The 25,752-nt window shown below is 41.7% G+C and overlaps 1 protein-coding gene across 1 annotated transcript in view; it reads right to left on the bottom strand.

Moving 5' to 3' along the window:
* Positions 1 to 7,950: 7,950 nt before the first annotated feature.
* The window catches only part of LOC120051162 (plexin domain-containing protein 2-like), a 179,344-nt gene continuing 161,542 nt past the window's right edge, over positions 7,951 to 25,752 (bottom strand). Inside the window, exons 13-14 of the mRNA XM_038997876.1 lie at positions 12,045 to 12,208; positions 7,951 to 9,971 (exon numbers count right to left, since the gene is read on the bottom strand). Of these exons, the coding sequence (XP_038853804.1) occupies positions 9,852 to 9,971; positions 12,045 to 12,208 (284 nt within the window). The 3' untranslated portion in view covers positions 7,951 to 9,851. The remainder of the gene's footprint in view (positions 9,972 to 12,044; positions 12,209 to 25,752) is intronic.

The following is a 25,752-nucleotide window of genomic DNA, read 5'->3' as shown; positions in this document are numbered from 1 at the left end:
TAAAACATATCAGTGCTCATCAGCCATTGGACATAAACAATACACAACAAGTAAGAAATTGCAAATGCAACAATGAGTGGTTTGGAAGGAATCAGTATTTTGCTTCCCTGCCTGCTATTTGGTGGAGAGGATGTGTGGTCCAAGTCTGGGTTTAAGGATTTAAAACATCTGTCTGAAAGGGTCACTTTTCCAAGCTTAAAAGGATAAACATTCACACGCTACACCATGGGCCAGAAAAGGTTGAATACATTGGCCGTGCTTTCAATTCACCATGACTTTGGAACTCGGAAATCTCAGACTTCGGTGCGTTCGAGACAACTGGGAACTCGAGCTCCGGCTGGGAAAATAGACTGAACTTTAATATAAACGCAACATGCAACAATTTCAAGGATTTTACTGATTTACAGTTCATATAAGGAAACCAGTGAATTGAAATAAATTCATTAGGCTCTGATCTGTGGATATCACATGACTGGGCAGGGGTACAGCCATGGATGGGTCTGGGAGGGCATAGGCCCACCCACCTGGCAGCCAGACCCAGCCAATAAGAATGAGTTTTTCCCCACAAAAGGGCTTTATTACAGACAGAAATAATCCTCAGACGATCCCGCAGTTGATGAAGCCGGATGTAGAGGTCCTTGGTTGGTGTGGTTACACGTGTTCTGCAGTTGTGAGGCCGGTTGGACATACTACCAAATTCTCTAAACGACGTTGGAGGCGGCTTGTGGTACAGAAATGAACATTAAGCTTTGGTGGACATGCCAATTGCATGCTACCTCACAACTTGAGACATCTGTGGCATTGGGTTGTGTGACAAAACTGCACATTTTAGTGGCCTTTTATTGTCCCCAGCACAAGCTGTTCATGCTGTTTAATCAGTTTCTTGATATGCCACATCTGTCAGGTGGATTAATTATCTTGGCAAAGGAGAAATGCTTCACTAACAGGGATGTAAAGAAATTTGTGCACAACATTTGAGAGAAATAAGCTTTTTGTGCAAATGGAAATATCTGGGATCTTTTATTTCAGTTCATGAAAAATGGGACCAACACTACATGTTGCGTTTATATTTTTGTTCAGTATATTTTCCTTACTTTTTGACCACATAGGTCTACTAAAATTCTTCAAATGGTAAGTTGCGTCTCTCTCTCTCTCTCTCTCTCTGCACTTTTTATTAAGTTACACAAATCCACAAGGAGTCAGTAGAAACCATATTTATTTAAGCAAGTCAGCCATATCAGCTATGGTTTTTCAAAAGGCAGTAAATGAGGCTGAATAAACTTTTCCGCTGCCAGATGAGGCTCCGCTGAGGTGTAGCGGTGGTAAGGATTCACTCCCATGTTTCTGAAATGAAACCTTTTAAAAATATATATATTTTTAATTTAACCTTTATTTAACTAGGCAAGTCAGTGAAGAACAAATTCTTATTTAATAATGACAGCCTACCCCGGCCAAACCCGGACGACGATGGGCCAATTGTGCGCCGCCCTATGGGACTCCTAATCACGGCCGGATGTGATTCAGCATGGATTCGAACCAGGGACTGTAGTGACACCTCTTTGTGGGCACCGTTTGTCACCGTTATAGTGCAATTCATGTATTGTTTATTGTGGTGTAGTGGCTTTGCTAGCATGCATTAAAAATGAGTTTGCCCACCAAGATTTACATGCTAAAATTGCCACTGCAAACATCCTGTCCCCTCCCCTGACAATCCCACCCACAGTGATTGATTGACAGGCCAAACTATTAAATGGATAGTTCACCCAAATGACACAATGACACATTGGTTTCCTTACCCTAAGTGTCCACAGCAGCAGAGCCAATAAAATACATAATTTGAAGAAGAAAAATAATTGTGGTAATTCATATCTTGCAGTAAAACTCTGAATATGACTTGAATCTCAAGAGAAGAAAGGTTTCAAAACTGTCCTGAACATATAGGCCTAGACAATATCCAAAACAACTAACAATTACTTTTTATTGCATGACTTTTTAAGTCATGTCTTTCTAATCAATTCCAAAACTAAATTCACCAATCTGGGAAGTAAAATCGTTAAAGTATTCAATAATTTATCTGTGTATTCTGGATGGAATCAAGGCATTAGAATGCACCAGAGGCCACCAAAATAGCTTGTTTTGCAAAAAGAATATGCGGGGGGAAATCACCCCCGGCCCACCCAGCCCGGACTCACTGGCTTGCTACTTTTTCTACTAAATGTACTTAAGGAAAACACTGTCACCAGCGAAAACACAACGAAAGCCTGATCACCTGCAAAAACACAATGAAGGCTGGCCTACCAATGAAAACAACGAAGGCTGTTCACCAGTAAAAACACAACGAAGGCTGTTCACCAGTGAGAACACAATGAAGTCTGGTCTGGTCAGACCAGCTTGACCAGCATAGACCAGCTTGCAATTTATACTGGTCTATACTGTTTTTTTTTCAGCATGGAAGACTATCATGTGAACTCAATTGCATCCTATTCCAAATGGACCTGTACTCTATGAAAAGGTTGCACCACTAGATGGCAATAAGACATCATGTTTGTACTTATAAAACCCAGCATTCAGTTGACAAAACCTACAAAAATAATGCTATGGTATTAATATTAGATGGGTGGTTGCCAGGGTTTTACCAGATTATTATGCTCATGGACATGTTGTTTAATATACTATAACAATACTATAATATATGTATAATTACGCAATAAGGCCAGAGGAGGTGTGGTATATGGCCAATATACCACGGCTAATGGCTGTTCTTATGCACGACGAGTGCCTGGATACAGCTCTTAGCCGTAGTATATTGGCCATATACCACAAACCCCCGAGATGCCTTATTGATATTATAAACAGGTTACCAATGTAATTAGAGTAATACAAATATGTTTTGTCATACTCGTGGTATACGGTCTGATATACCACGGCTGTCAGCCAATCAGGATTCAGAGCTCGAACCACCCAGTTTATAATAAATTATAGTACATTGTTGGACTGCCGTCTGACACCACTACAAACCACTGACAGTATAGAGTGCAGCTCTCCATTCCCTACATGCCCTATACACCCCTGTCCTCACCTCAAGTGGCCCACCTGAGGTGGGGTATAGAGTCATGTAGAAATGTTGTTGGTGCTTCAGATGGTGTCCCTGGAGCTTTCTTCTGCATGTCTCCGTCCCTTTTTGCAGTGTTACTCCTGTTTAGTGTATTTCCCTAGCGGTAGTGTTTGGTGAAGCAGGTTCTGGTGACAGTCCGGATATATGATGAGTATTCCTCAAAGGGGTCTTTTTCTGGATTGGTGACTTTTTCTTTACAATGGCTATTCTTTTCTGTTTCCTACAGGGATGGTCTAAAATGCTTCCATCTTGCTGTTATTTATTTACCACATCACGGTTTATCAGGAAGAATGGGATGACAATTGTGTGTGTGTGTGCACCCACATGTTGGTGTGTGTGTGGTCCACTCTCTGACTCCTCATGCACAGAAAGCTCCAGGTCCTGGCTTTGGATCCCCCCTAACACACTCCACTGGTCCATCGCTGTAGTGCTGATCCTAAAAACACACAAACATTTTACTTAAACAAGTCTAGCAGCAGTGACTTCCCCAGCCAGTCAAAGAGCCCCTCATATCTCAACATCTGCTCGATGAAACCTGCTTTCAATTTATCCCCAAACACACCTGTTTACACGCACGCACACACACACACACACACACACACACTTCTTGTTTACAAAGTCAGAATCACAGCCTCAGTGAGACGCATCTAGACAGACACTCATGTTGCTGCGCCGTGTGTAGCCTAGCTGTCAGACGCAGAGTTGCCGAGCTCATCCGAAACTTTAATTAAATCTGCCCGCGTTGGAGATACATTTTTTTAACAACCGACAGGCTTCTGTTGTGTAAAGACTGTAGACAGTTCTGCTGTCTTCACGTGTTGTTTGATGGGAAGAGAGTTATCAATTTGCATTTGTGTATCAGCTTCAAAAAGGCATTATCCCCCGGCTTCTGTCTAATTGCGATCATCTGTATATGCACACAAAACTGAGCACAGCCACTAAACAGCCTCTCAAGAGACAGAAAACTTTAAATGGATTTTGGATTATACCAACTGAAGTTTTTGGTGTCATATTTAAATGAAACATATCTGTTAGGGTGTCTAGTGGCTTGGGGGTACAGAATACTAAGGTTTAATACAAGCATCCTGTGTCTGTCTCTTGTCTCACTCTGTGTGCGCTATTCATTTATTTATCCACAACAGCAGGGATTATAAGATTCAACAGTGAATTTGGGTTGGATAGGACCGTTTTGCAGCTGCTAGAGGGGTTTTTGGAACTCAATGATTTATAACAAGTTTGGCATTTGAATGAGATACCGCCACAATATTTCCTCTTAACCCTCATCATATAACCCCTCAGTAGATGGTTGCTGTGCTCAGTAACTCACCTCAAAACTTAATTTCAGGAGAGATTGTGGCCACTGCTTTGGCTGAATTGCTTTGAGAAACACATTGATGTAGAGGCTAGACCCAGCAGACTACCTTACTTTACCCAGCCGTAGTCATTTCACCTTTGCCTCTATGCCTCAAACATCCTTTCCTCTTTATTTTTTAACACCTTTTTATATCAAGCCGGGGAAAAATACTGACTAGCACTCCACTGAGGAAAACACTCTTCTTGCTGATTCCTCCTCAGAGATGGAGAGCTGTCAGCAACACACACACACACACACACACACACACACACACACAGTGGTGGAAAAAGTACCCGATTGTCATACTTGAGTAAAAGATACCTTAATAGAAAAAGACTCAAGTAAAAATGAAAGTCACCCAGTAAAATACTACCTGAGTAAAAGTCAAAGTATTTGATTTTAAATATACCTAAGTAAATGCAATTGCTAAAATGTACTTAAGTATCAAAAGTAAAAGTAGAAATCATTTCAAATGACTTATATTAAGCAAACTAGACGGCGCAATTGTCTTTATTTTTTTATGTATCGATAAGCAGGAGCACACTCCAACACTCAGACATCATTTACAAACGAAGCATTTGTGTTTAGTGAGTCCGCCAGATCAGAGGCAGAAGGGAGGACCATGTGTTGTCCTGATAAATGTGTAAATTGGACCATTTTCCTGTCCTGTTAAGCATTCAACATTTAACGAGTACTTTTGGGTGTCAGGGAAAATGTATGGCGCAAAAAAGTACATTGTTTTCTTTAGGAATGAAGAAAAGTAAAAGTTGTCAAAAATAGAAATCGTAAAGTACAGATACACCCCAAAACAACTTAAGTAGTACTTTAAAGTATTTTTTACTTAAGTACTTTACACCACTGCTCACACAGCAGGATGGACCAACAGCCTTCAAAGGAAACCACGAAGGACTCTGCTGGAGGGAAGGGAAACACAGAACTCATCGGGGGGAGGATAAGAGACTGACCGAAAGGGGCAGCACAGCACGGTCACCAGGGCTGTCTCTCTTGTGTTGCTACTTAGGTATTAATGATGAATTATACTTGTAGTGTACAATTCCCCAATGTCACAACAGTAACTACTAAGTCAGACATTTGAGGTGAACAGAAAAGTGGAAAACAAGATTTAAACAACATTCTTTATTTCAAATGTAATCAAAATGACAGTAGTTACAGAAATGACAGACAGCTAGGGTACTGTGTGATTTTTGAGTCTCTCGTTGTCATGTCCTACAGAGTTTTGCAATGAGATCGGAAACAAAACATAGGGTCACAGCTTAGAAGAAATGTGAATCTTCCTCCGTCCTCCATTTTGAGTTCAGGCAATCACCGTGGAACAAGACTTGTACCTGTATGAGCTACATTGTTCGTTTTAAGTCATTCGTCTGTAGAAAAAGCAACAGCACTCTGCAGTATTTTAATCTCAACAACAGCACAACTGCTGCGTTTAGACAGGCAGCCCAATTCTTATATTTTTTTCACTAATTAGTCTTTTGACAACGATCTGATGTGAAAAGATCTGATGTGATTGGTCAAAAGACCAATTAGTGGGGAAAAGATCAGAATTGGTCTGCCTGTCTAAACGCAGCAAATGTTGCTTTTCTTATTCTAAAAAAGCTAAAGTTAAGAGAATGTTGGTTGAAAGCCATCAGGCCATTCAGTGATTACTGGAGTAACTTGAATAGGCTTTCTTATCCCAAACAACTAGTTTGAAAATGTTGCAATCACTGTCTAACGCAGACTGAACACTTAGGCCTACTGAATGCCCCCCACTTCATCCTCCAAGTTTGTTTACAAAACTCAAACCCCTCTATCAGCTCCATCCTCAGTCCACTTCGTCTGCGTCCCAAATGGCAACCTATTTCCTTTATAGTACACTGCCTTTCACTAGAGCCTTATGGGTCCTGGTCCAAAGTAGTGCACTAAATAGGGAATAGAATGCCATTTGGGACACAGATTTGAGTGGTTATAAAAACATTTGCCGTTTTAGGTGGCAGCAGAACATGCAGATGTCCCAGAGAGCTCAAACAACACAGCATTTCTTCACAAGGGAAGACTGAGCCAATCTCAAAGCAGTGGCTGCGTCCCAAATGGCACCCTATTCCCTGTATAGTGCACTTTGTAGGGAATAGTGTAGCATTTGGGACTACAGCATTTGGCTGTAGCCATGGAAAAGCTATGAGGGTAGTCACGTGTCCCCCCCCCCCCCCCCCATCGACTCTTTAACAATGTTTTGGAAAATAATCGTAATGATCAGTAGATGGTTGCTGTGCTCAGTAACTCCACCTCTGTAGATGGACTTGTTATGAATGGGGTTGTGTTGAGCTCTTGAGCAGCTGATGAATCATTCATCCTATACGAGCATGTGCGCGCGTGTGTGTGTGTGTGTGCGTACGTTGCACGCGTCTGTGTGAGTGTGTGCCTATGTCTCTGCGTGTGTTTTGAGTTGAATGTAGGCCTGTGGCGGTGTCCTCAAAGTGGTGAGTGCAATATGAAAATAGTGGATTGATTCAACGTTAAGGGGCGAGATAGATTTGGACTTGGTGGGGAATGAAGTGAGAGATTGTGAACATGGGACACAGAGTAGAAGAGGTCTCCATGGTGGAGAACATCGTAGTATGCTGACAAAATAAACATTGGGATGGGTCTTTGGTCTCAGTGCAATGGGGGATTAATTCATCATCAATGATGTAACCCTAAATAATTCCCAATCATTATCACTAAACTTTTGAAAATAAAAAAATGCATAATGAAGTTTGATGAATGTTATATTGCACATTTGAGATATATATTTTTTGTATAATCTATTTATTTGTAATTCTAAATAGTACAGTGTGTGTGTACTATTGTAGCCCAAGGCATATTTCCCAGCTCAATCTACAATTGATGGTGAAATACATTTCATTGTATTTGTTCGGTCAGTCTTGGTACAGTATACAAATCATAAGTATGAAGAAACAAAAATCATCATTTTGTTTGATTTGATCAATGTATGAAAGCCTTGTCCGTTATATCGATCAGCAACAGCAGTTATGCAATGATTGATACATTAATTCACATTTGGGAAAAAAAATATGAAAAAAAATTGAGAAGAAAAGGCCACTCAAAAACAAAAACAAAATAGTAATCTAATATATCATATGTATGCTTTTTCATTAATAACCCGGATCTGCAAATGTTTTGAGAGTCAATCTACGAAGGTGTAGACCCATGTATATACATTGCTATGCTAGGGTTAAATGACATGTACCGGTACTAGTCATCCATTTATATTGACTTGGCACAGTATGGAGTTAGAGTCAAAAATACATTTTTGGAGATCTCTAACATTACGTTCGTTTAACCTTTCGGCAGATATCTCACTCCATATAACACGAATCCTCCAGTCCTGTACAATTTAGATTCTTCTTCAGGTCGAAACAGCAGCAGGTCAAACTGCTATTGAAAACCACACTGCATACCACAATTCAAAACCCAGGCAAACTCAAGCCAGGTATGTTTTTTAATGTATCGCCAACACGTCTCATAACATCTTGTTAATGTACCTCAGGTCAACCAATCAGCATCAATTACACAGAACCAGCTCCAACTGACCCACCTTCAAGCAGGTAGATATCTAAGCACACAAACACTCACTCACTCACATATAGACCATGCATACACACAACCACACACACTCACAAGCGCCTGTCTTGCAATTTTGCATTAGTACCACAAGTCAAATGAACTAAAGATATATGTGCATGGAAAAACTTTTGTGCAAAAAATGTTTGAGCAGACTCCAGTCAAGGAAATAATGGCACGGCAGTACTGAAATCCCTGTAAAGACAAACAAAACAACAACAACATATGTTAATAAGGGAGCTATCAAACCAATGAGGAGAGAAGAGTGTGCCCGTCACCCCATCGTGGAAAACAGAGGTTTTCTCAGTAAGCAAAAACCACACAATCTTTGACAAAAAAAGAAAAAAAAAAGAGATGACAGAGCTGAACATTTCCAGACTTGCAGACTGCTACTCCCGGATGGGATGAGTGGCAGTAGCAAGAGCATATCACACTATTGAACCACACTATGGCGTAAAAGCTATGGCAAAGAAGCCTTATTATGGTAGTGGGAAGCAAGACAAAACCCCCACACTGATTAGGAATAAGAAAACCCAAGTAAAAAAAGCAACAGAAAACAAAATACGAAAAAAGTACATTAGCAAAATCCCAAAAGGATGTAAAGTCTATATAACCTCACCAACGTTTAAAGTCGAGATCTCTGTTCACATACTCAGTATTGTTTCTGAAAAATATATTGTATAATTCCACCTACTCCCCCAATGCATCACACACCAGCACAGTGTAGTGCAGTTACTCTGTACAACCCACTCAATAGCCTCGTTTACACCTTGTGCTAACATGTGAGTTTCGTGATCTGATCAATATGATCCAATCACTATCTGATCAAGGTTTTTTCGCCTCTACACATAGTATTAAAATGTGTCTCTTATCCGTCCACTGTACCCGCATTGTGACCAGATGAGCTCATGCCTCCTTGTATGCAAATTATTTGACAGATATATTTTAAAATAATATGGATTTATTTGTTTTAAGACAGTTACTGATGCCCTAAGTCAATTTTGATACCTGTCAATGATTTTAAAGGTCGGTATTATGATGATTTAAATGGTTTGACCATCCAGATCTGTTTACACTTAATTGATATCCAGATGCAATGCGTGCCTGACTACCTCCGGAGGTGGTCAGGAAGATCTGATCACAATCAGATCACAATGTGTCTTAATCATCTACACCTGTCTTAAAATGTTGGCACAATCAAAATGTGGACAAGATCAGGACAAAGGACGCATATTAGCACCAGGTATAAACGGGGCTACTTTCCCTCTGTCCCCAACAAGTCAGTCAGTCAGTCACTTCAACCAGCATGAGTGTGAGACTTTGAGGACTTGGACGAAGAGCTGACTTGAGATCAGTTTTCAAGATTTTCCTACAGCACAGTCCCTCTGGCAGTGACCCTCCCTTAGCTCTCAGATCAGCTCTCTGTTGGACAAGCCAGGGTTGAAGGTGGTAGTCCACCATGGTAGTCCACCAAACACAAGGCCCACTCTTCGACAACCAGCAAGAGTGTGGGGTTTCAAATTAACACCTCCACAATTTTCTAATTTAAGTTTACAATCTTGACAGTGAGTGTTTTAATCAACAAAACAAGAGACCAGCGTCAATCAGTCGCCATGGGTACGGCAGATTCGGAAGGCCTGTTTCTGGGGCAATACTGGTGTGTCAGTCCCTGTGGAGCGGGCGCAAGGGGGGCAATACGGGAAGGGGGAGAGCGGCACGGTGGGGGGTGTTTGTGTGTGTGTGTGGTGGGGGGGATGCCCTTTAGCACTGCTCAGACTCGATGAAGCCCTCTTTCTCCTGGCCCACAGGCTCCACCTCCGCATAGGCCGGGTGACCGGACCCTCGGCGGAACTTCATGGCCGGCCACCTGCTGGGACGTCTCTGGAGAAGGGGAAAGGGGTCACAGGTTAAGCCGGGTGTACAGTACAAGATTTTATCCCCAATTACATTTTTTGAGATCGGAGACAAAATCCCCATGTTGTTGTCTACTCGGTGCGTGCAGCTGTCACCGACGCTTGTTTAATGTGAGCGTGTCAGAGACAGAATCTGAGACTACCGATCATGTCTTTTAGCTGTCCCAGATATTTTCAAACATGTTTGATTTTATCGGCACAAAATCTGCGAAGCTCTTGTAGTGTGAGATGTGCAACAACAAGTTTTGAAAACAATGATCAGCAATAGCCAATGAGAGCTCGCCAGAGAAGAAGCCAGTGAGATGATGACATTGTTTCGCATCACCCAGAATGTGTAGACTCTCGAGCAGGAGCGATGACTACCAGTATGCATTTGTACTTGCCTTTAACCAAAGCCAAATTGTCAAATCGTTACAGCTCTGAAGTTCACAATTAATGTTATTCAATTCAAAATGTTGGCTAGAAATGTCAACTCTGTTTGGCAAGCGTGAATGTCTGACTGAAAACTTATGAGGCTGCTTTGAGCCACAGCTTGTTCTAGCCTCATTAACAATCTTATCACGTCATCATATCATTGCTTTTGCAAGACAATGTGGTGGTACGGAGAATCCTCACGACCAAGTGAAGAATCTTGTAGTGTGTGACACCCCACCAGATCGTTTAGTGTGCGCACCACTACGTTGGCAAGACAAAGAACTACACGAAAGACATCCGCTCAGTGTGAGAGGCTCAGCGATGTAAGGATTTTGAAAGTCGTGTAGTGTACACCCGGCATTAGAGGACCTTAGAGGACCGTATATGAACATGTTAGAAGTCATGAGGGTCATTGAGGTCTCAGACTAGGGTCAAAGATCAAAGGTTAGCAATGCCACTGACCTGTGCTCAGGGTTAGGCCACTGTGCTACATCCTGTGTCAGCTGAACTGTCAGTAGCTAGCTTGCCCTTCTCATTTTAATTATGATAGATCGTAATAAGCAAAGTACATTGTATCACAGACAGCGAGAAATAATATCTGAGGTATCTTAGGCATGTGTGATTGAAGCCGATGTTTTGTATGAGATTAATTGAAACTCGCCGTTTAATATATACCATGTACTAAACCACTCGGTGAGTGATGAGAGCTCCGCGAGAGAAGCATTTGAATTCTCTCAGGGAAATTGTTCCTTGTCGAGGGATTGGCTCATTGTGCGATATTGACCTTGAAGATTATGCGTTTGTCGTTTATTTTCTCTAGATGTTTAAACATCAATCAGTCTCATTACATTTTCCAAACCGTACAAATGAAACCGAAACCATTTCCTTGTCGACGCATTCGTAGGTATTTATCAACAAAGAACCAAGCCTGCGCACTGTGAAAGCAATCATGCATTTTTATGAGTTGGAGATACGGATAAAGTGTAAAGCTATAAAGTGTGCTGTCCTTTTCAATGTGTTTTTGGCGGGGCTGCATCCCAAATGGCAAATGGCACACTATTGTCCATAAAGTGCACTATTTTTGAAAAGAGCCCTATGTACCTTGGTCAAATGTAGTGCAATTTGGGACACATACGGGCGTCTAGTTATAGCCTGACCTGGGAATTAAGTATCTGCTGGGGTAGATTAGGAAAGCACACATCATATTCAAACCTGACAGGCAGAGCGAGAGAGAGAGAGACTCTACCCTCAGGCTAGCATGCGTCTCGGGCCTGCTGTTCTGAAGTACTTCAGGTCACATAACTGACCAACATATAGACAGTCCAGACCAAATGGACTTCTAAATCTAGTGGATACTTTGGACTTTTGAGAAGTCAAAGCAATACCTGTCTTTGTACATGAACTTGTTATTCTTTGGGGAGAGTGGATGGAGAGTCACTCTTCTTTCATATGTTTTATGCTTTATGGACACACAGATGAGAAGCCGTGGGAGATAGGTGAAGAGGAGATATAGTGAGAAGGGTGCTCCCTTCACAGGGATTGAACCCCGGGTCTCCTGCAGGGAATCGCAAATGTGCATAGAGCTGCTAGTAGCCTCTCATAGAGTAGTGATAGTGTTAAGACTCACCTCGATGAAGAATAGGCTTGCGGCCGAGGTGGGGTGATGGTAGATGTAGACGGTGACCAGGACTGTGGCAGCCATGATGAGCATGACCATGAGGATGCCCAGGATCAGTCCAGTGTGCAGGGGGTGTGTGCCCTTCCGCTCTGCAGAACTCTCCTTTGGCATCGCTGGAGAAACACAGCCAAAACAACCTTTAGAATCTCTCTCTTGAACACACAGACCCAAACACACAGACACAGCCACGCGCGCACAATTGGCACAATCCGTCTACCAGGTGCTTAGAGATTGAACACACACTTTCACTGCATTTTTCCTATTCAACAGTAGGGGACACTCATCATTCATGGATGCTGCTGGTCTCTGTTTCTCCAGTTCTTGTCACTGTAGGGCCTCGCTCTTCATAAACAGGCCTGACACTTGTGATTAAAAGTTCATTTGAACAAATGTTATGATGCTGAAATTATTATTGTATACTGTAAATGCCTTGTTCAGCATTTACAGCCTAATCATAACAACTCTGGTAACAATTCTCCTCCAACCATTCACGGAAGATTCCGGATCTAGCTCAGCCTTCAGCAGCAGATACGGTGTATATGTGTGTGTGCGTGTGTGTGCGTGCGTGTGTATTGAAGGAGGAGATTAGCATCATTGTGGCTTAGCCTGTTTAGCTGTTCATGAGCAGCGTGCTTCAGCAGAGGCATGAGATATAAAATCTAAGTTTATTGGTTGTGTACACAGATTTAGAGTTGTTATAGCAGGTGCGGCGAAAGATGCAGATAATCTCAAACCAAGGTTAGCACATGGTGTTATTGGATGGGAGAAAATGGATGGAGATATTGAGGGTTATCAGACACTCTTCAGTAATGACAGTCCAGTTTGATAAGGTGGGTGTGTGGAGAGGAGACTCCATAATGATTGACTGTCCTACGGAGAGCCATAAATGAATGTTAATGTGTCATCTTCAAGTCTGTGGGACGAGACAGAGTCAAACCTGTCCAAACTGGCTGCCAGTTCTGAATCACTAACTGACACCTTCAACTCTGAAGATCACATTAACATAACAATGTTGTGATTATTGTCTTAAAGGTGCAATATGCAGAAATCGCACCGCCATTTCCTCTTCCCTAAAATTCTAAAGGTTCGCCTAATTTCAGTTTATGTGACAAAACCATCAATGTATAGCGTAGAGAATCATTGTACCATCTAACCCGCTGTGAAATGTATTTTCAATAAGCAAAAATATTGTATTTTCATCTGTTTGAAGCTGGTGTACAAAACCGAAAGTTAAAGATGCAAAAATGAAACTTAAGAACAGAAGGCATAGAAATAGCGCACATAGAATAGATCTACCGCTTCTTAGACTTGCGTTCAATGAGAATGACAGCTCTATAACTGAATTTGGACGGGTCGCCCAAAAAGTTACATATTGCATCTTTTATATTGCATACTACTTCTACTACTACTAGTCAATTGAAACCTGCCCTCTAACAATCAAAGCTGAAAGCCTGATAATAAGATAACATTGGAACACCCTGTTCTATATTCTCATCATGTTTGATTCCCACTGATGTGTGTGTGTGTGTGCGTGTGCGTGTGTATGTGCACGCGTGCACGTGTGATTGTGTGTGAGCCCCAGTGGAGGCAGGCCCATCGATCATAGCAGGATTGAGCTAATGAAGTGATGACCATCACAGCTTTTTTCTCTCAGCTCTTACAGATTTATGGCAACATTCCTTTCTGGATCTATTTATTTATTGTGCTTGTTTATTTATTTGTTTACTTTTCTATTCTCTTTCTTGGTTTAATTAGTGACCAGCCACCCACCAGTGCCCCAGGCAGCTCCCTCCTCTCCTGGCTCTCTGCCTTATTGATCTCCAACATCACACAGGAAAACAAGGAGGTCCAGAGTGCTAATCAAACCTGTTTGCTAAAACATGGCCCGTTATTGTGGATTTACATACAGGTAACTGCCAAAATAATGGAAACAAGTGAGTCAATGAGGGATACAAAGTACATTGAACACAGTTGTGGTTCCTGAGTTAATTAAGCAATTAACATCCCATCATGCTTTGGGTCAGAGATGGGCAGTTATTTCTGTTAAATGTATTTGAAATATGTATTTTGTCATCTGTATTACACTGGGCTGAACTAAACTCCAATATATTATGTAACAACATACTTTTGAGAGCTTTAATTTGTATTTTCAAAATACTTTTATATTTAAAAAAAGATTATAGCAGTTCCCAATTTTGTGGCCCCATTTTACCCTGCATTGGTATCAGAAGTCTGATGGCACTATAGTGTGATAAGACCATCTGCTAAATTAACTAACTATAAATGTATACATTGCATTCGGGAAAGTATTTAGACCTTCCCTTTTTTCACATTTTGTTACGTTATTGCCTTATTCTAAAATGGATTAAAGAAAAAAAATCCTCATCAATCTACACACAATACCCCCTAATGAAAACAGAAATACCTTATTTACAAAAGTATTCAGACCCTTTGCTATGAGACTCAAAAAAATTGAGCTCAGGGACATCCTGTTTCCATTGATCATCCTTGAGATGTTTCTACAACTTGATTGGAGTCCACCTGTGGTAAATTCAATTGATTGGACATGATTCGGAAAGACACACATCTGTCTATATAAGGTCCCACAGTTGACAGTGCATGTCAGAGCAAAAACCAAGCCATGAGGTTGAATGACTTTTCAGTAGAGCTCCGAGTCAGGATTTTGTGGGTACCAAAAAATGTCTGCAGCATTAAAGGTCCCCAAGAACACAGTGGCCTCTATCATTCTTAAATGGAAGAAGTTTGGAACCACCAAGACTCTTCCTAGAGCTGGCCGCCCGGCCAAACTGAGCAATCAGGGGAGAAGGGCCTTGGTCAATGAGGTGACCAAGAACTCGATGGTCACTCTGACAAAGCTCCAGAGTTCCTCTGTGGAGATGGGAGAACCTTCCAGAAGGACAACCATCTCTGCAGCACTCCACCAATCAGGCCTTTATGGTAGAGAGGCCAGACGGAAGCCACTCCTCAGTAAAAGGCACATGACAGCCGCTTGGATTTTGCCAAAAGACACCTAAAGGACTCTCAGACCAGGAGAAACAAGATTCTCTGGTCTGATGAAACCAAGATTGAACTCTTTGGCCTGAATGCCAAGCGTCACATCTGGAGGATATCAGGCACCGCTCACTCCATCTCCAAGAAATACTGGTGGCCCACCATGGCGCAGGATGTGACTCACTATGTCAACTCATGTTCAGTATGTGCCCAAATTAAATCCATCTGGCACACTCCAACAGGGAGACTCATTCCCCTTCCTGTGCCCCATTGATTTTGTCACCGATCTCCTCCTTTTGACGATTTCACCACCATTCTGGTGATTGTGGACAGATTCTCAAAATCATGTCGGTTTATTTCTCTCTCTCTGGTCTCCCTACCGCTCTCCAGGTCGCTGAGGCACTGTTTCAGCAGGTCTTCCGGCACTATGGCCTTCCGGAGGACATCGTTTCCGACATCCTCCGACATCGTTCCGGAGGACATCGTTTCCGATTCACGTCATGAGTATGGAGGGCTTTCATGGAGAAACTGGGGGTCACGGTCAGCCTCACTTCCGGGTACCGGCCTCAGTCCAACAGGCAGGTGGAGAGGATGAACCAGGAGCTGGGGAGGTTCCTGAGGACTCACTGCCAAGACATTCAGGGGGAGTGGAATATACATTCACATTTCCCTGGGTGGAATATGCCCAGAATTCATCACGTCACTCCTCCACTGTGCTTACTCCCTTCCAGTGTGTCCTGGGTTATCAGCCAGCCTTGGCTCCGTGGACTCCGAGCCAGACCGAAGCCCTTGTGGTGAAAGAACGGTTCGGGGGCGCAGAGGAAGTTTGGTTTGATGCTCACTTGAGACTCCAGCGCGCTGTCCGTCGCCAGAAGGAGCAGGCGGCTCGCCACCGCAGTGAGGCTTCCATGTTTCATCCTGGTGATCGCGTCTGGCTCTCCACCAGGAACCTCCCACTCCGCCTGCCCTGCAAGAAGCTGAGCCCACAGTTTGTGGGGCCATTTAAGGTCCTCCGGAGGGTCAACGAGGTGACTTATAGGTTACAGCTTCCCACTAACTACCGGATCTCACCTTTTCATGTTTCTCTCCTCAGGCCGGTGGTTCCTGGTCCCCTGGATGAGGGGAAAATTCACAAATTCTACAGCACAATGGCAGAGTCGTGTTTTAAGTGTAAAACTAATAGTGACTCAATAGTCTATGCTTTCTGGGAATGCTATGAAGTCCCGAAGTTGTGGGCGGAGCTAGAAAGTTGGCTTTCAGAAGTATTACAATGTAAACATACTTTTAATCCATCTGTCTGCATATTTCAAGACATGGCATATGGGGATGTAATGAGATCCCGGATGGGTTTGACGATTCTCTTCTCATAAAACATATACTAAAAACTTGGAAATCAATCAATCCCCAATAATTAACACAATGGTAAAATCTAATGATTTATTATTCAAATATTGAAAGTGCGTGGTCTACGGAAAACAAGATGGAGCAGTTTCAGGCGGAAAGTGATGCGGGTGTATGTGCTAGTGGGTCTGGCCAGGTGTGATGTAGTTGATGTTTGTATGATGTTGTTGTTTGTATCTGTATGTTTTGTTTTGTTTATAAAAGATAAAATAACATCTTTAAAAAAAGGTACATTGAAGCTGTTCTGGCTCGTGGTGGCCCAATGAGATATTATGACACTTTATATTGGTGTTTCCTTTATTTTGGCAGTCACCTGTACATCTTATCTGAAGTATTTACCTCATTATGTGAAGCAAATGTCTGTGAAAAACAGACTATAACCCACTAAGCACAAAACTGCAAATGTGTAGTTTTGGTTGAAAATATATATTTTATAATCTAATATGAATCTGTAATCACCAGAGGGATGTACAACAAAGGAGAATCAATGAGTTAGCCAGCTAACTTGCCTAAATATTCTGAAATAATTAGAATTATTTTTTGGCTTGAAATCTCAAATTGACTCAACAACCAAAAACACATACCTAAGTTGAGCTTTCTTAATCAATAGTTATTTCTGGTTGTTTATCAAAGTTAGCTGGCTAACTAATTGATCCTAATATATATACCCATCTGGGCTGAGTGAAAACAAAACAAAGTACTACAGGTATCAAGATAACGTAGGTATGCTTGGGATTGGGACTTTTATTGTGTGTCGATGGATTTGTGTGTGTGTGCGTGCGTCTCTGTGTTTGTTTGAGCTCAGAGCATAAAGATTTGGAACCCCACTATAACATGACCTCTCTGTACAAAATGTCTTAGCCACTGTGTTATAGACTCCTCTCTCATTCATACCCTTCTCCTTAGCAGAGATGATCCATTTGGCAAAAAAAAAATCGAATCCCCTCTCAACTACTTCATAAAACCAAAACTGGGGCCCAAAAAAAAACACCACCACCAAAAGTGAAACTAGAGCTGGAATGCCCCTTTCTTTTCTCTTTTTCTTCCCTGGAAGGCAATTTGTCTGTGAGGAGAGTACAGAGTCAAACTGCCTATCCTTACACAGTTGGAGGCAGCTACTCCACAGTAGTGCCTAGGCTGTTAGTCTGAAGTGTTAGCAGGTCCGTTGTGCACCCAGCGCTCAGAGTGAGAGGGGAACTTGGTTTTGGAACAAATATCACGTGAAATGTGAAAACAAAAATTGGTAGTTATAACTTTCGCACTGCTTTTTAACATACAATGCTCTCAGGATTTGAACTGCATTAATCTCTCAACAGTGCCACCAGGTACTGATTTGTTACCAAGAACATATATCCAAACACTCTCAAAAATAAGAGTATGGTTACAATACAACGTTGTTCCCTGATTTACAAAAATATATAAAAGGTACACATAAGGCACCTTCAGAAGTACACATTGGAATTCACATTGTACTGGTCGATACCTTTTAGAGTACATGTGCGGATAATCTAGTATAGTGGTACGTTTCGACACAATATGTTCAATATAAGGTACAATCTTTACTGCGCTTTGAAATGTAGGTGGAGTTGATGTGCTGGCTTGGGCTCATTACCATTTTTGGTGTAAAATATGTTGTATTGAGGCAACCGTCAGTGGAAATGTTATGTTAACGTTGATTAAGGGTGAGCACCTGTTTTGACACGGTCAGTTCTGCAATCTTTGTATGAACTTGTGACAATGAAGAACTGCACTGTTAAGATGTTACTGTGCATTTACCAGTAGCTTCATAGCAGCTGGTTCACAGAAAGTTAATGTTTCATTTTCTACAACTTACTGTCAACTGGCTGCAAGTCAGTTATTGTCAATTTCACAGTAACTTACTCGAGCTAATCTGTCACACTTCTTGGCCTGATGGCAGGCAGGGAAGTGAATATTACAATGACATTGTGACTAGCTATAAATAAATACTGTATGGCGCTTTAATATCACATGCACTTATGTCAGCCTTTAACAAGACTTGAGTACTGGCAGTGTAGAAACATATTGTTAATGAACAGAACACATTAACTGGGATAACATTCCCTCTCATGGGAGACCAAAAAAAGCTTGCTGAATGCCAAGCCTCCAATAAGCTACCCGTGCAATATTCTGATAAACTGACGGTACTACAGTATGCTGCCAATCAGCAAGTAATGTTGCATGTTGTCTACAGCCGCCATCCACATAGCTGATGTTTTGACGTGTCGGAGGTGGAACTGCGTTAGAGCTGTTCAATTCACAAGCGGCTCCCGGCGTTATACCTAAAGTGGACATTGTCATTGGCAGCACGGAGTCGCATTAAGAGAAATCCCACGCAGCCTTGTTCACAAGTTTGAATACCGGAATGTGAGAAGTAATCTACACCTCGATTCGGCTGATAGAAATCCTCATTATTTTGTCGAATGCTTTTCAATTTAAGCGTCATTATTTCTATATAGCCTTCACTTTCTCGTTCGGAACTTCTAACGCCAGTGGGAAGGGTGTAGCTTCGTGAGAACAATCACAATGATTTGACAGCTCCAATGAAGTTCCACTTCTGGCAACGCCAAAACATTAGTTGTGCGGTTGTCGGCTATCGCCGGGTTAACGCTTGAACTGATTGAATCTAGGCCTTATTGAAATCGGGAATACAGCAGCATACTGTAATTTTATAGAAATAACACCTTCAAGTATATTTTAAGCAAAGTGTTAAAAAGTATTCTTGGCAATATATTTATAGTCAATTGCCATTATGTCCACAGTCTTAGTGGTGCAGCAGGAATTTCAGTTACCTAGCAACCAAGAGGTTAGGAGTTCAAATCTCAAATTAGGTCATAAAAAAATGAAGTTTTTTATAATATGTATTTACCTCAGTTTATTTTAGTTAAAACTTTCAACACTTTTTTTTCTTGAAACTGCATTGTTGATTAAGGGCTTGTAAGTAAGCAGTTCACTGTAAGGTCTACACCTGTTGTATTAGGCGCATGTGACAAATAAAATTAGATTTGATGTTGTTTCATGTTATCACATATTGAAATTTTGCGTCCCAATGTTGTCATATGTTATCACATTAACTTCACATTTTTTCCCGTAAGGGGAGGCACATCTAAGCCACTTGGGCTGCAGAGACAGTGGTGTGTATAAATCTACATATTATCCACATTGGGTCACACAGCTGAAAGCTGGCAAAACAATAGCCTGAAAAACATAGTTACAAGTGGTGTCATTTTAAATTGAAGTACAGTTGAAGTCGGAAGTTTACATACACCTTAGCCAAATACATTTAAACTCAGTTTTTCACAATTCCTGGCATTTAATCTGAATAAAAATTCTCTGTCTTAGGTCTTAGGTCAATTAGGATCACCACTTTATTTTAATTATGTGAAATGTCAGAATAATAGTAGAGAATTATTTATTTCAGCTTTTATTTCTTTCATCACATTCCCAGTGGGTCAGAAGTTTACATACACTCAATTAGTATTTGGTAGCATTGCCTTTAAATTGTTTAACTTGGGTCAAACGTTTCGGGTAGCCTTCCAAAAGCTTCCCACAGAGCTGGTGTAACTGAGTCAGGTTTGTAGGCCTCCTTGCTCACACACACTTTTCAGCACTGCCCACAAATTTTCTATAGGATTGAGGTTAAGGCTTTGTGATGGCCACTCCAATACCTTGACTTTGTTGTCCTTAAGCCATTTTGCCACAACTTTGGAAGTATGCTTGGGGTCATTGTCCATTTGGAAGACCCATTTGCGACCAAGCTTTAACTTCCTGACTGATGTCTTGAGATTTTGCTTCAATATATCCACATAATTTTCCTGCCTCATGATGCCATCTATTTTGTGAAGTGCACCAGTCCCTCCTGCAGCAAAGCACACCCACAACATGATGCTGCCACCCCTGTGCTTCACGGTTGGGATAGTGTTCTTCGGCTTGCAAGCCTCCCCCTTTTTCCTCCAAACATAACGATGGTCAATATGGCCAAACAGTTCTATTCTTGTTTTATCAGACTGGAGGGCATTTCTCCAAAAAGTACAATCTTTGTCCCCATGTGCAGTTGCAAACCATAGTCTGGCTTTTTTAATGGCAGTTTTGGAGCAGTGGCTTCTTCCTCGCTGAGCGGCCTTTCAGGTTATGTCAATATAGGACTCGTTTTACTGTGGATATCGATACTTTGTACCTGTTTCCTCCAGCATCTTCACAAGATCCTTTGCTGTTGTTCTGGGATTGATTTGCACTTTTTGCACCAAATCACCAAATCTCTTGGAGACAGAACCCGTCTCCTTCCTGTGCGCTATGACGGCTGTGTGGTCCCATGGTGTTTATACTTGCGTTCTATTGTTTGTACAGATGAACGTGGTACCTTCAGGCATTTGGAAATTGCTCCCAAGGATGAACCAGACTTGGAGGTCTACAATATTTTACTTGGCTGATTTCTTTTTTCTTCAATGATGTCAAGCAAAGAGGCACTGAGTTTGAAGGTAGGCCTTGAAATACATCCACAGGTACACCTCCAATTGACTCAAATGATGTCAATTAGCCTATCAGAAGCTTCTAAAGCCATGACATAATTTTCTGGAATTTTCCAAGCTGTTTAAAGGCACAGTCAACTTAGTGTATGTAAACTTCTTACCCACTGGAATTGTGATACAGTGAGTTGTAAGTGAAATAATCTGTCTGTAAATAATTGTTGGAAAAATGACTTGTGTCATGCACAAAGTAGATGTCATAACTGACTTGCCAAAACTATAGTTTGTTAACAAGAAATTTGTGGAGTGGTTGAAAAACGAGTTTTAATGACTCCAACCTAAGTGTATGTAAACTTCCGACTTCAACTGTACATCAGTAATGTCTGGAAAGGAATAAATGGAATGATACCATTCAATTTACTCCATTCCAACCATTATTTTGAGCCGTCCTCCTCTCACCAGCCTCCACTAGTAGTCTCAGTGTCTCAATCATGAAAATTGGGTGAATATTCTTCTGCTACTGCTTGCATGGCCTTGAAAGGTGGACATGTGCACGGTCTTAGTTCATTGTTTATTCAGTCTAATGAAGCAAAGTCACGTCATGACACAGCCACATGAATGGGACTGTGGGGGTCATGGCTGACATAGATGGAGTCCAACATTGAACCATCTCCCTATGATCAATCACGCTGTGTCCTCCTCATAAACGCTCTCACCACATTAACCTGCTTACTGAGCCTTCAGACAGCAATAAAAACACATTAGCGCTTGGAGATAGAAGATTAATTGAATGACCGTGTGGACCGCAGACCACGCTATCCCTTTTAGCACCATATTACTGACAATACAGTGTCACAGGGCCACAGCCATCCTCTCACCTGGCTAATGTGTCTAGCAAGGCTAATCAGCACATATACTGAGGTTGTGACCCAAATGGCATCCTTTTCCATACGGCTCAAGTCAAAAGGAGTGCGCTATATAGGGAATAGGGTGCCATTGGCGATGCAGCCTGATTCATTCTGCTAGATTCAAAGGGAGAAAGAGCCTATTTCTCATCCTGATTTTAAATGGAGGATAAGGAGTGTCCTGTCCTCTTAGAGTTGCCTCTGCAGTGAGACAGTACGGTACATCCCTATTGTCCCTTATCTTATCACTTAGCCGCGGCTAATCGCCTTAGCGTTTTCTGCCATGCTCCATGTTTCCCAAGGTTAAAGGACACACACACTGATGGATCTGATAGAAATTACACTAAAAACAAGCCCAAAGCTAGGACACGATGCAGAGAGATGATGGGTACAATGTAGAGTGGATGAGATGCACTAAATATGAAATACTAAATACACAGCTAGCCTTGCTTAAAATATTTTTGTTGTTGGTATTTTCAGATTTTATTGAACAGATAGTGAGAGTAGATGACATTGGGGGAAGATAGAGGTTGTGTCAAAGGCCTTTAAGCCAGATGCAGTTTAGTTTAGCCTACTCAAACACCCAGCCCAAACAGAGAGGGATGCTATGTTAGCTAGCTGGCTATGGCTATCCAACACTGGAACTCTTCCAAGTCAAGATAAGCTTTTGGTTTAATAAATGTATTGCCACTGGGGCTCGCCGGTGTAACTGCTAAACTGCTTGCTGAATGTACACTGTACTGCATGATTGTAGTGGGTTTACTAACACATTAGTTGTAGTAGCTATGTTGACTAGACTATGACGTATGCTAATATGGTGACAACGATGTAGGCTATGTGTAGAGGTTAGCGGTTATCATATTAAGGTGTGGCTTGGAAAGTTTTTTTGTGCCTGGTCACAGACAGCTGATGTGTTGTGCACTGAAGTCCTCAAGGGTCAGAGGAGGAGCGAGCGTAGATGCGAGAAGGAATTATACTACGATCAAAGGGATCATACTGTTTGTATGTGGATGCTATGAAAGTGAACTGTGTTTGTGTGTGAGATCAGGGGTGTTTTCATTCTGCCGATTCTGTTGAAAAACTTTTCTTATAGAGAAGAAAATGGAAGAAAATGGGGATAAACATACCTGAATTTGTCCAATAGAAACTAATGATTACACCCTAGATCAGCTAGATGCAGGCAAGAGTTTGTAAGGAGGTATTGAATATGTCAACGTCTGTCACCTTGACGACACAAATTTCTCTCGACCTGTAAACTTTGTAAACTTTCATTCATAGGATGTAGCAACCTCATGATGGGTATAGGGAACATTTGAGTATTATGTAGTAGCCTAAACCTATCGATGTTACATTGAGCTGGGTGAATGGAATATGAATGACACTCATCCAATATGGTGTAATAGAAATAAGGCCAAGCTCATACAAACAATTAGCATCCTTTTAATTAAATGGCACCGACCGCCACTGTTCCAGGTAATACCCTTTTTGGTTCCAGGTAGAACCCTTTTGGGTTTCATGTAGATCTCTCTGTGGAAAGGGTTCTACATGGAACTAAAAAGGGTTCTACCTGAAACCAAAAGGGTTCTACATGGAACCAAAAATAGTTATTCAAATGGTTTTCCTATGGGGACAGCCAACTAACCCTTTTAGGTTCTAGATAGCACCTTTTTTTCCTAAGAGTGAAGATGTGTGCTAAACCTGCGGCCACCACATGAGGTTGGTGGCACCTTAATTGGGGAGGACGGCCACGTGGTAGTGGCTGGAGCGGAATTATGCGGTGTCATGACGTTGGCCTGTGGGTAAGGTTTATGACCCCCCCATAAATACCTTTCTCCCCTCTCTCTCTTGACTCTACCGAAGGACTCTTGAATAGCCTTTGTTAAACATAGAGAGTCTGGGAACATCAAACGGTGGGGGGAAAGGAACCATATTTCGGTAATAGAACCAGTTGAAAATATGCGTTGGTACTTAATGAATATGATGTCAGTTCGGTTGTCATCTGAGACATTATGACTGATGACAGGACAACATAAACTGTATCTGGGAAAGTCTACACATTCTAGTTATCAGATTCACATGGAATTGTTGTGCAATTTAAATGTTTGAATATGAAACTATTTGTGAAAAGATTAAATGTAATTTTAGCTTCCAAATGAGAGAATTGGGTTTTCATAAGGTTAGAGCTCTGCTCAATCAGTGGCCCGCCCCTGTGAAGAGACATGAGTTATAAACTATGAAACACACCCTTCTCTCCCTCCACAATATAAGCCCTTGACGAAAATGTAACCTTCTGTTCCGAGGACGATAGGACGACAGTCCATACGATAAAAAGGACTAACATAATAACTACAGAACTAAGCCAACCTCAACGTGAGCTTTGGTTGCGAATGGTATGAACTTTGAACTCTTATTCACTACAAAAGTGATACCTCCTAGCTGTTGAGTTAGCAGCGGCCACTGTAAACGTGGGCTAGGAAAGGACGGACGACGTATCCAGTCTAACACACAACGACGATACTACAACGTATTCAATTTACCACCAGAGACATTCTTCCGAGGACAGGAAGATCTCTGTTGGCCAACACGGCCAGCATCTACGACCAACCTACCGAAGCGCAGCTCAGAGTAAATATTTATTGCATTTTCCTTCTCCAAATGGGTAGTAATTTAGAATGCATAAGATACTGTATTTACGATAGCATGGCTTCTCCCTTTGTTCCTCAGTCTTCCCGCTCTTTCACTCAAACCCAACCCCCTTTACTTTGTGTAACCAGCAGTCATGTCGGCTCCGTCCACCAGGAACGTTTTCTGTATGACATAATTTGCATTCTGTGTATATGTCATTCTGTGTGATTAGTTAGGTATTTAGTAAATAAATAATTAAACCCAATTTTGTATTGCTGATTCAACTTGTTAGCCAGTGTTCGTGAAGATAACCAAGAATTTACAACTTTCAGATGAGACTGAAATAAGGTGATGATTAATATTGACTACTATTGATGTAAAATATCTCTATATATGTAAAAACTCTTAGGTCTTTAAGAGATACAGCTCTATAAACACTCTTTCGTGGTGCCCCGACTTTCTAGTTAATTACATTTACACGATGAGCTCAATCAGGTAATATTAATTACAGAGAAAGAATTTTATAGAATAGCATGTCATATCACTTAATCCGGCATAGCCAAAAACACGACAGCGGTTTCCATGTGTTTGATGCCATTCCATTCGCTCCGTTCCAGCCTATATTATGGGCTGTCCTTCCCTTAGCAACCTCCACTGGTGGCCACAGCTACCATTACTTTAGACACCTTCTCCATATTGCAGTCACATGGCTTGGATACTGTGTACGTGAGACTGGTTTGTGGTTGTAATCTCTCACATGCACACTGTGCACCTCAAGACAACATGGTGTGGTTTGGGCTGCAGCAGCCTTTGGCTGTTTGTGGTTTCAGTATGTTCTCAAGATGATCACATTGGCTCGTTCCCTCCCTTTTGGCTTTCACCTTAAGCCCAAATCCCTTCCCAGCACGCTTCCCACACAGTGAATGCATCCCAAATAGCACCCTATTCCCTACATAGTGCACTACTTTTGACCAGAGCCCTATGAGCCCTGGTCAAAAGTAGTGCACTACACAAGAAAAAGTGTGCCATTTGGGACGGACCCTGTGAAACAGACCTGGTTTCTCCCAAATTAAAATGTGCATGCAGAGATGTCCTCTTGTCTGGCTGATACCCCAGGTTTCTGGGAAGAGGCTGTGCCACAAGTCAGCAAGTGAGATAGGCAATGTTTGGGCAATGAAAGGACGATAAGAGATTTCCAATTCCTCTCCAGCAGGAAATTAAATATTTGAG

The sequence above is a fragment of the Salvelinus namaycush genome, chromosome 7 (assembly GCF_016432855.1).
Source record: "Salvelinus namaycush isolate Seneca chromosome 7, SaNama_1.0, whole genome shotgun sequence".
Taxonomy (NCBI): domain Eukaryota; kingdom Metazoa; phylum Chordata; class Actinopteri; order Salmoniformes; family Salmonidae; genus Salvelinus; species Salvelinus namaycush.
The sequence above is the reverse complement of the archived record's forward strand: the minus strand, read 5'-3'. Positions and strand labels throughout refer to the sequence as shown.